This window comes from Vigna umbellata, chromosome 3 (assembly GCF_029865625.1).
Source record: "Vigna umbellata cultivar VRB3 chromosome 3, Vumbellata_1.0, whole genome shotgun sequence".
Classification (NCBI taxonomy): Eukaryota; Viridiplantae; Streptophyta; class Magnoliopsida; order Fabales; family Fabaceae; genus Vigna; species Vigna umbellata.
This window is the reverse complement of record NC_142167.1, coordinates 22317707-22329400: the sequence shown is the minus strand read 5'-3', so window position 1 is coordinate 22329400 and position 11694 is coordinate 22317707. Positions and strand designations below refer to the sequence as shown.

At 33.7% G+C, this 11694-nt stretch overlaps 2 protein-coding genes across 3 annotated transcripts; both read right to left on the bottom strand.

The window, feature by feature from the left end:
• Window positions 1–347: 347 nt before the first annotated feature.
• On the bottom strand, window positions 348–3398 carry IQD11 (IQ-domain 11). 2 transcript variants are annotated; one of them, XM_047310640.2, is made up of 6 exons: window positions 2912–3398; window positions 2431–2537; window positions 1982–2347; window positions 1433–1651; window positions 1160–1291; window positions 348–1077 (listed from the first exon to the last, which is right to left on the bottom strand). In XM_047310640.2, the coding sequence occupies exons 2-6, from the start codon at window positions 2497–2499 to the stop codon at window positions 463–465; spliced, it is 1401 nt and encodes a 466-aa protein (XP_047166596.1). In that variant the 5' UTR covers window positions 2500–2537; window positions 2912–3398; the 3' UTR covers window positions 348–462. The 2 variants fall into 2 exon arrangements, with proteins under 2 accessions (XP_047166596.1, XP_087966062.1); XM_088109936.1 differs by having other exon boundaries at window positions 2431–2530.
• A 4312-nt stretch (window positions 3399–7710) lies between these two features.
• LOC124835664 (disease resistance protein RPP13-like) lies at window positions 7711–10850 on the bottom strand. The gene has a single exon (XM_047310631.2). It carries the CDS (start codon window positions 10700–10702, stop codon window positions 7817–7819), a length of 2886 nt encoding a protein of 961 aa, XP_047166587.2. The 5' UTR covers window positions 10703–10850; the 3' UTR covers window positions 7711–7816.
• Between the last annotated feature and the right edge of the window lie 844 nt (window positions 10851–11694).

Here is an 11694-nt window from a genome sequence, read left to right as displayed (position 1 = left end):
AATGAGGACCAGATTTTTAAACAGTGTTTAGTTTTCGAGGACTAAAACGAACGTTTTCGAAAAGAATGAGGACCAAATTGTACCTTACTTTCAAACAGGGACGAAAACCAGAAACAGCCAATAGTTTAGGGACTAAAAACATATTTAATCCTACTTCTTAAAAACAGAAAACAATTAATAAAATAATAAACGAAATATTAATCACAGAGATAAAAGTTTTACTTCTGATACTCCTATGAAAGATCATGATTACCTTTTTTTTTTCTTTCTTAAAAGGACAAACAAGCAAACAAATGCATCCCTAATTAATCAAGGAATTAACTACTTTCTATCACATTAATGTTCAATTTCCAACCAAAATAACATCCAATGGCATATATATCATACATAGTTACAAACAAATGATGTTTTCAACACGAAATTGTGTTAATGCAAGCAAGAGTAACATCAGCATTAATAGATTCATTTGAAGGAACCTTGAGGACCCCAATTAGGCAGTGAACAATCTGAATTAATACTGAGATCCTTGATAGTTCGGCTTGATTTTATAGGCACTGAAAGGCCCTTAAAGCTTGGAGATCTTTGCTGGTTACCACTAAACTTGGCCATCCTACCACCACTAAGCACCTCACTGTTAATGGAAGATGCAATGGATAGCTTTTTCTTGCATGGTGAATAGCTATCAGAATTCATGTCAATGTTCCCCCCAGTCCTTATTTTTGGTGAGCTTGTTGATCTTGCTTTTGCTTTGGCTGATTCTGTTGCAGCCATGTATGCTGGAGTTGCAGGAGAGCTTGAAAATGACTGGTCTTCTCCCACAGAACACTGTCTCCTATGAGGAAAAGATCTTCTTGAACCAATTGTAGGAGAATCCAATCCTTCAACTGGATTTTGCCTGTTAATACTTCTCACCTTAAGTTGTCTGCCTCCATATTCCTCCCCACTCCTAGCATGAGAGCTAAAAACTGAGTCTAAATCTTCAAGTTCTTTGCTCTTTGAAAGTTGTGTATCTACCCATTGCTCTAGCCAGTATCTCCATCTTCCATTTACTTTACTTCTTTCTGACTCTGCTGACCTCTGTATGTTTTCTGTTGGTTAGTTTGAAAACCTTAATCTACAAAAGAACCAGGTAAAAGCAAATGAAAGAGAACAAGCTTACTCTATGGTTAAATGAGTATTCTTTTATTCTTTCTCTCTTGAGAACCGTTTCTTTCATGCTTATGCAAGAGCTGTCTAACTCTTCCTTCGATGGAGTGCTCTCATCACACTTTCTTTCACTGTTTGAGTCCATCTGAAATGAGAAAACCATGTTTCAAATTCTAAACTGTACAATGATATATAGTAAACAGAAACAACATAATTGATAAAAAACCAGAATGTGGCTGTAGCAGTTTGATAATTAACATCTGCAATATGATAATTAAACGCTCACCCTAATTATCTTGTCTTTTGAATCATGCAACTCTTCATTTTCAGTGTAGTCACATCTCCCTTCAACCATTTGAAGCCTCCTTGCACAGACCTGTGATTGGATGCTCACAATGGACTGCAAGCACTTAAGAGTACTCATAGCTTGGCGTCTTACTGCTCTGCCACGAATGATAGCTTGTAGTTTCACTATTCCCTTCAATGCCCTCAAAGCCTTCCTAGCCTGTGAATAGAACACAATGGCAAAGAATAGAGTAAGCTCACTTTGGTTTCTTCTTCCACTTATTAGTATTAGTTTCAGTCACTACTAGTATTTTTCCTTTTTCTAATTTTAGCTAATTCTTTTGTTCTCTTTGGAGTTGAATTTTGTAAAATGTTTGAAGAAATATTTTAGTATCTGACAAATTTCAGCTTATAGTACCTGATTCACATGTCTCTCATTAAAGTCAAGTTTGCATAAAATTCTGTATAAGCACTTATATGAGAAAAGGTTATGCAAAGAGTTCTTAAGGTGACACAAATCAAAGAAAACAAGTTGGACAAACTCACTCACCAGGTAACCCCTAAATGCAGTTTGAATTTTGATGACTGCAGCAGATTCTTGAATGTCCCTCTTGCACTGGTGTGTGAATTGAGGAGCAGCATTACTAGTTTTGAGAGGATGAGATTCTTCTGACTTTTCTTTGCAAATAAGGGCAGATTGTGAGACCCCAGTGAGGCGAACAACCTCAACAGCAGCATGTGCAGCAGTAACAGCAGCTTCAGCAGCTGCTGCTGAGGCAATGGCCACTGTCAAAGCATGCTTGCTTTGTTCTTCCTCTGCTTCGCTTAGTGTTGTCTCTTTTGATGGAAGTGGAGCTGTAATTGAAGGTAATCTCTTGTTCTTTAGCCTTCCAAATATCCATTTCCTTCTTTTATCCTTAAGAAAAAAAAGTTCTGTGTCTCATGAGAAACAGAATCTAAGTCAAACACTTGATTTTAAGAAACAAGCTTAAGACTTACCTTATCTTGTGTGGGATCCCTCAAAAAGAGCCTCTTCACCAGACTAAACCAGCTCTTCTTCTTGGCCATTTAACGATATCACATGGGTCAGCTTCAATGTCTGTGATCTGAAAATTTGCCAATTAGCATATCCTCTTCTACACAATATATCTTGGTTTGTGGTTATCTAAATCTAAACTTCTCCAATCACTTTTGAAGAGTGGATGTGTGAAACGTACGATTGGTTGGTGGCGAGGCATTGATTTAAGTATTGTAATTGTACAACTAAAACGTTAGACGTGTCCAAAAAGACGAAACAGTTTGCAGAACTTGTCGTAGATTTAGATTCTTAGTTGAATAAGTAGTGACAGCAAAGTCCAAACACATGTACACGAATCGGAACCTTGATTTCTGAGCAAAATTAAGCATGAATGCACACAAACCAAGATAGTTGGGATAAATTAGGAACAGATTTGGAGAGAGATCCAAGTTAATTACTTACCCATTTTCCGGAATCCCATAAAGAAACTAGTGCCAGCGTTTCAAAAGAGCTTGGTGCATGGGAAGAAGTGCATTGCTGTCATTCATTATAGTCAGATGGAATAGCCTTGAAAGCAGCAAACATTCTTTATAATATCAGTTACCCAAACCAAGAATGTGGAACTTTGGGTGGATTTCATCAGTGAATGTGCACAAATTCCAAGACTTTTTCCTCTATAGGAGCAGAAATTCCTATTCCTGGCTAGCACTGAAAACCTCTTGTGGAGTGGATATGACTTTTATGTGGGTGCAACTGCAATCATTCATAATTTCCCTCTTCCTCAATCTTCATGATGAGTTTCTCCTGTTCCAAAATGTGGGGTCTCCAAGAGAAAGTAATGCTCAAGATAAAAGCATAGCCACTTTGTTTTCATTGGGAGAGCCAAGAGCCATTCCTCTTGAACTTCATGGGTCCTGCTGTTCTCATTTTCTCTCCATCTCTCTTTTTTCCAACTGTAGCAGACATGTTCATATGTCTGTTGGGTTTGAAATGACAGAACAGCCCCTTATTGATATCTGCTACCATCACCAAATACCAAGCAATAGACTACCCTTCAATTTTTTGTATGTGCTTGTGAATTAGCTGAGGGAGGGTAGGGTCAGAACTTCATGTGGTATACGTATGACTACCATATACTAACTTGTTATAGAAAAATACATAGAGATAGAGATCTAAATATATGTATGGCAGTGCTTTGCACCACTTGTCATGTCTTTGTATCATACAAGTTTGGCCTAAGCATAAATTGAGCTTCCTTTTTGTATGTATGGAAATGTAAGAGTAATACTTAAATATGTTGAGTATATCGAGAAGAAGGTTTACCGAGAGATATAATTACCAATGAGATATGAGTTTGACCATATAAGAGATTGATATCACTGTTTATCTAAAACTTTAAGACAATGAATTAATAGTTCTTTCAATTTTATACATCTGATTTCTATCCAATATGTAACTTAAATTCATACTTAGATTCCAACCAAATACGTTCACACTTGATTTCTATGTTTGATCCTGAACAGCTAGGCATGTGTGAGAGTAGTCACATCAAGTAGAGAGATATGAAGGTGTGAATATATGTACGATTAGCATTATTAGAAATGTAGTATGACAGTGTTAGAGAAGCATTGGGAGACATTGTTGACATAGTTACAGGTAGGTGTGGGGAAGTGCATAATTGAGCAGTGTGGAGAGTGGACACATAATGTGCAAAGGGTAGGGAATGTGGGGGGAAAAAACAAAGAAGATTTGGTTTATAAGAGGGAAGACAGCTGTAAAAGGACCCAAAAAGAGGAATTGTCATAATACATTCTCACCTCATCTTTTGAAAAAGAGTTAAGTGTAAGAGAGAGAGTTTGGTTTGGTTTGGTTTGGTTGTAGCTAGAGAAGCAAAAGGAGAAAGTGTGACACTAGAGTTTACTTACAAAACAAGTGTTGGATGGTGATGAAAATAGATGGTTGTCTAGTGGAAAATAGACTAATCATGCAGGTTTTGTTAGCGTTGTCCATCAGGACCATCTCTAACTGCAGCATTAAATGAGAGGTTTTGGAGACATCACGTTTGAGAAACTAAATAGATCAGAACATTGTAAGGAAAATGTTGAATGAAAACGAAATTGCCTTCACACCAACTCAAATAGTGTTTGCTGCACAAGGGTTTTACTTAGATATCAGAGGATTCAACCCCTTATTAGTTACTTTCACCCAATCTCCCACTTTGGCACTTTTGTTTATTTTTATGAAGAATTAAATTGCTAGTATTATTATGTTTTATGTATGTGAAAATTAGTATTATATATATATATATATATATATATATATAATATCAAGTAATAAAATCCTATATTAGCATGATTACACTACTAAGTAGAACATTTAGATTTGAATAAGAAATATTAACAAACACTTAAATTTAAGGCTTTATTATTTGTTTGATTTTCACTTTGGGTGGAGGGTTTAACTTGGATCCTCAATTTTAAAAAAGTTTTAATTAGGTTTTAATTTTTGAAAAAGTGATTTAATGAGGTATTTTTTAAAAAAATTACTAATAATATTAAGGATATGTAACATGCCAATTCATAATTTTTAATTTAATTTATAATTCTTTTAAATATCAAATATCATTATCTTTATTTTAATTTAATATATATATATATATATATTAGTTTTATTTATTTTTAAATAAAATAATAATGTTTCTTTAAATTAACACAAAATTTATTGTTTATAAAAATATTATACTAATATTTATATTAAAAATAACCTTTTAATATATTATATTATTATACATTATTAATTCATTCTGTTTCCACTGGCATTACTTTCAGAGAAAACAGGTTTTGAATATATCAAGCATCACAAATGAATGCTCTTAACATCGTATGGATTTCGTGGTCCAACTAGATAATATTTTAAGTAAACATAATATTTTAACATTTTAATATTAACAAATATTATCTATAAGTTTCAATATTATAAAATTTATTATTAAACTAATAAAATGAGTAGTGTGATACAGAAATATTAGAAAACTAAGTATATTATTTATATTTAATGTAATTAAAAAGTAAACCAACTAAACAAAATAGCTGGAATCGAAATTTTTTGTTTAAATTAGTTTATGACAGATTGGAAAACAGAACAATGATCAGAAAGCTGAAATAAATCTGTATATATAATGATAGTAAAAACAAATTAAAAGAATATCTTCAAAACAAAAGGTCTTGCCATTTGTAATTTGTAGATTATGCTAAGGTGAAGAATGACAGATAAACTTTTTCATTGTTATTGTTTCAACTTGTTATATTTTTTTTATAGAGAATTCTGACATTATCCAGTATAAATATAAATAATACTTAATTTTTTAAATTAATTATGTAGGTATGCATATATTTATTTCGTTTTCATTTTTATATATTTTTTGTTTTAAATTCTAAATAATTATTATTTATTTGTAACTCAAAATAAACCGAAATCTTTAAAATACTTTTTCTTCTTACAATTTTAGTTACATAATTTTTATTTACTTTTATTTTTGTATAGTATTTTAAAAACTTATTTTTTTGATATTTTAAAAACTTCTAGTTCATTGAATCAATAACTTTTAAGATAAAAATTTGAATATTTTATCACAACTTTAATTACATTCTTTTATGATTTTATTCAAATTAAATACAATTCTCAATCTCATTAAATTAGTATTTCATTATTCTCACCTACTTTTTATAGTTATTTTTATTTTTGTTCAATTATTACTTTTTATTTTTGATTTAATATTTATATAATTATAATATATTTTTAATATTTGATAATGAAAAAAATGTGTCCATTAAATCATTAATAATATCATGTTTATCTTATTTTAATTTTTATGTTTTTATAAAAATAATTAATTAATGTGTAGAATCATAAATAAATGGATATAGCTGTATATATAAGTGCGTATATTACTTGAGAATGATGAAACAAACTTATTATCTATAAAAATGCATATACAAGGAAAATGGATATGTGGATGATAAATTTACTTTTTTTTTCATTTCTATGTTATAATGGAAGATAATGGATAACATTTGATTTTATATGTTTTTTTATATATTTTTATGAATAAATTAATTCATTTTTTATCTTGTTTTTCCCTAAATTCAATGTGTTTTCATGTAAAATAAGTAAAATGAAAGCAATAATGGTCAATAAAAACAAGATAAAACTCAAGAAATAATGTTTTTCAGACAAATCTCCATTCTAAAGACATTAGAATCGCACCCAACACTGCAAACATGAAGAAAAGACTCATCTATAAGGATATATTGTCATGGGTCGCCTCCAAACAACAAAAGAATTATCATTGTGTGTCAGGCTCACTCGTTGGGTGAGATGGATGCTCATTAGACAAAAATAATAGCCCAAATTTCTAGTCTTCGAGACATTAGACTCATTTTTTATTTTATTTTTGGTTTACTGCTTCATGTTTTTTAAACTGAGGCAAAATAACCACCTTTTTGCTTTGATTTTTGAATCGAGGCGAAAAGTCCTGACTTTTTATCTCGTTTGAATATACTTTGGTTCTACAACTGTCGTCGTAAATATAAAATAACTGTTATCATATCTTTTAGTGCACTAGTGTATGGAGCTCGGAGGGTTGTAGATACTGCTGTACGAACATCAGATGCTGGATATCTTACACGTAGACTTGTTGAAGTGGTTCAACATATTGTTATACGTCGAACAGATTGTGGTACCATTCGAGGAATTTCAGTAAATACCCAGAATGAAATGATGCCGGAAAGTAGTTGGACACAAACATTAATTGGTCGTGTATTAGCAGACGATATATATACAGAGGTTCACGATGCATTGCCATTAGAAATCAAGATATTGGAATTGGACTTTTCAATCGATTGAAAACCTTTCAAACACAAGTAATATTTATAAGAACTTCTTTCACATGTAAAAATACTATTGATTGTGTTATAGCCAAAGTCTTCTAACTTTGTTTATTATTAACTTTTTTAAGGTTGAGATCGAGATATTTTTTTTACTTCACAAAAAGAAATGCACTATAACACCTATATACACACCGATAGAAAACTAAACTAATAAATTCCCATCTCATATCTATTTAGAGTATCAATTTATATGATGATGATCTGCTAAATGGAATAAATGCATACACTCATGTCTTATTTGTCTTATTTGTGACAATTATATTAAAAGATATTTATTAAAAAATATAAATATAGTTAATTATTATTAAAGTTAAAAAAAACAAAATTAAGATATTATTAATATTTCACAAGTTCTATATAAATAAAGTACATCCATAAAATAAATAACCAACTATTTGTTATAATACATCTCACACATCTAGAAAATATCAAAAATATCATAATCTCGAGATTGATAAGTCCCAGTAACGACTTCAACTCCATTATTTGTTTTCAAAATTCGTAAGATGTGAGCCATTTGTTCTGAAGGAGATTCCGTTATATGCATTTTTCTCAATCCATTCAAAGAACAGAGTTCACTTGGAAGATTATCTAATTCTTTGCAATTGTCAATAAGCACATTTTGAAGCCTCTGCATTGCACCATTGCCTAATTCCCACTTTCTAACTGCCAAATGACTCATTCGAAATATTTCCAGTTGTGGGAAGCTTTCATCAACACAATTGAGGTCAATGGAATCCCCAGACCAAGTTATATCTCCCAAAAGTTTCAAAATTTTGAGTTTGGAGTGATTTCCCAGACTATTCATCCCCTCGTTGGTAATCCACTTAATCCCTGACAACATTAACTCTATAATGTTTGGAGGGAAAATGAGCTCAGAGGTCAGAAGGTCCACAACATTATCAATCATTAAAATAGTTAGACAACTTAATTGTCCTAGGCTTTGAACCAGTTCTTTCGGCTTGCAACTAAGCCAAAGTTGGGGCACAATCACTAATTTATTTAAATGCTTTAATTGTTGCAAGTTCTGCAATAAATTGAGTAATTTACCTTCATAATCATGAGCCTCCACAAGTCCCATCCTCTTAATATTGGGGAATGTTCCTTTCGTTATTAGCGATGTTGCTTGTTTATTGAGTATAAGGGGAGAGATAGTTTGAAGATTCCACATCTTCTCATCTGATTGTGAACATGTTCCTCGTAACTTGATAGGTCCTTGTGTGTTCAAATGCCTTAAATACTTGAGTTTCCACATTTGAATAGGGAAAGAAACTATAATGATATCCGTCGAAAAACCCAGGTCTATGGTTTGCAGATTCCAAAGGTTAAGTATTGAATCGGGAACAAATGAAATCAGCTTTGAGTGTATTCTCAAGTACCTTAAGTGGATGAAGTTCCCTAAACTGGAAGGAATCTTTTGGTAACTGTTAGGTCCAAAATCTAACACTCGAACCAATTTGAAGTCGTCCAAAAGCCATTTCCACTCTTTCCCATGAACATCATAGTGTGGCCCAAAGAAAAACAGGGAACGAATACATGAATGGTCGTTGTTGCTTGAAGAAATGTAGTGACCCATGTCACTGTGAATGGACAGTCTGCGAGGTTTAGTAGGGATTACAATGTTATTGTCTGTGCAAACTTCGAAAACTTTGTCTTCTTTACTCTTTTGCATGCAAAGATCTCGAAGAAGATCGTGAACCTGACACCTATCCAAACCTCGATTAAACTTCACTCTTGTTATTTGGACCAAACTACGATCGATGAGCTCATACAAGTAGTCTTCCGCAACATCATATGGGTCTCTATCTCTTGTATCTTGTATGAAACCCTCCGCAACCCATTTTTGCAATAATGGAGTAACATGTATTTCAAAGTCTTGCGGAAATAAGCCAAGATAGAGAAAACATGATTTTAGTCTCCTTGGTAAGTTGTCGTAGCTGAGCTTGAGAACTATATCGTTCACTTGGGTCTCATCTCGAGTGATATACCAATTAACATGACCTACCACTTTAGACCATTCTTCAGATGACTTTTCCTTGTTGGCTAGCAGCCCTGCTAAAACCATGATGGAGAGCGGCAAACCATGACAACTTTGAACCATCTGCTTTCCCAGGGTCTCCAAATCAGAAGGACAGTTTTCACCCCTAAACACTTTCCTGCAAAACAACTCCCAACTTTCTTCTTGACTCAGGAACGGAAGATTGTGAGGAACATCATGGCCAGCATGCTTGGCCACTTCTGTCAAACGACTAGTGATCAATATTCTGCTACCTCTGTTGTTGTCTGGAAAAGCATCTTGCACCTCATTCCAATCCTGCCTTTTCCACAAGTCATCTATCACCACAAGATACCTTTCCCTCTCCAAGCATTTCCACACCCGTTTCTTCAGCTCCTCCTCACTCAGGCTGTTAACGTCTTCGGCCCTTTCCTTATCTTTCTCGTGGCCTCTGCGTTGTTCTTCAACATTTTGCATCAAATGCTTAAGAAGGTCATGCAAAAGCTCCCTGACTCTGCCCTCGTTTGAGACATAAACCCACGCACGACAATCAAAGTGGTTCTTCACCTCGCCGCTACTGTAGACCTTTCGGGCAAGGGTGGTCTTCCCCAATCCCCCCATGCCAACGATAGAAACAACTTTACGATTTGAACCACCTTCCAGGAGTTGCTTGACGAGATCCTTGGAGTCCTGGACAAAGCCAACAACATGTTCTTCCTCCACGTCTCTTCTTAGCTTGTGCAGCGATTGCAACCTTTCCTTCTCCTCCTCCTCTTCTGTTGCAGATTGATTAGTGGTTTCTCTGAAAGCATCATATTTGTCCTTGTTGTCGCGTATCTCGTTGAGAGTGGTTTTGAGCTTGTCTATTTTGTGGGCTACGTGGTGGAGCAACCTTACTTGGCCAAAGCCACAGAGCATCCTCCCCAGAATGGTTCTCCTCTTGTGAATGGAAACTTTGGCTACGAATGTGTCGATGACATCCTCAGCTAAGTGGGCAACATCTTTGATTTGGTTCAATACTATATGTTCCATTCCCTTCTTGCGCGTTGTGGTATCGAGGAGCTCTTTGATCATTTCGAGTTCCGACTTGAGGAACTGGACTCTATCCTCCACACCATACAGCAAGTTAGCTTCGCGTGCGGAAAGCTGGGCCAAGTGATCTAAAACAAAGGTAACTACACTCTCTGCCATTACGGAGGAGACGTGCCTGCAGACCTTGATCCGTGTTTGTGGATGGTGATGGAAGAAGAGTGACAGGGATTTACTAAGGCAGCAGAAAAAGCAATAGAGTGTAGCTTGCAATCGCATAGAAAAGAATATCCAAATGTAACCATGAAAAGTGGCTCCAATAATACAAAATTTATAAAGACTTGGGTTCAAGAGTTCTAGTTTTATTTTTGCATTGACTTTGCGTCAACCATGACTACTTTTGAAGTAAAACTTCCCATGAGTGCATAATGTGAGTGGCGTGGCACCTTCCTCTATGTGCATTATTGCACCTTCTAATTTGGCTTAGAATATTTATATTTATGACAGTACTGTGTTCAGTTTGTTTCGTGGTTATTAGATGTCATCGAATAATATAAATGTAAGAGATTGATTTGTTGTATTTCGTCGACGCCGCTGAATTGACTTAATATATATCCTAACAATTTCACATCACTAATATCTCATATTCACTAAATAAAATAGAATAACTTATTAATATACTAAATATGTCAATTAATTTATTTTGCTTAATTTGTAACGTCAAACTAAATTCATTAAATGGTTTAAACGAAAAATAAATACAAATTTTAATGCATTTTTTTTGTTTATTGAATTTTTACAATTTGTTTGATTTTTACAATTTGTATGATATATATATCTTTCACTCTATAGAACAATTCCATTTATATACTCAACCAAACCTTTCTCAATTTCAACTCTGATAAATTTTCTGAGTTAGGGTTTTCTACAAAAAAAAAAATTCACTTGGGTTAAAGGATTATGGTTTTATTGGTCCATTGACTTTGTGTCAATCGTTACTACTTTTGAAGTAAACCTTCTCCTTTAGTGCATAATCTTCTTAGCGTGGCACCTTCCTGCTAAGTGCATTGCACCTTCTTCCCATTTGCCTTATGATATTTACGTCTACAGCAGAACAACATTTTCAAATCGCTAACATAACAGTCCAACCTTTGTCTTATATACTTTAAATAGACGTTGACGTGCTGCTTGGATCAAATTGATTAAATGTATATCCTGACAACATCACTAATATCTCTTATATTTAGGTAAATTTAGTCTACACATATAAA

Coding starts and splice junctions, on each gene's coding strand:
- IQD11 (XM_047310640.2), bottom strand. CDS start 2,499: ATGGCCAAGAAGAAGAGCTGGTTTAGTCTGGTGAAGAGGCTCTTTTTG. Junction 2,348..2,430: donor GGGATCCCACACAAGATAAG/GTAAGTCTTAAG, acceptor TTTTTTCTTAAG/GATAAAAGAAGGAAATGGAT. Junction 1,652..1,981: donor CTGCATTTAGGGGTTACCTG/GTGAGTGAGTTT, acceptor TTCTATTCACAG/GCTAGGAAGGCTTTGAGGGC.
- LOC124835664 (XM_047310631.2), bottom strand. CDS start 10,702: ATGCGATTGCAAGCTACACTCTATTGCTTTTTCTGCTGCCTTAGTAAA.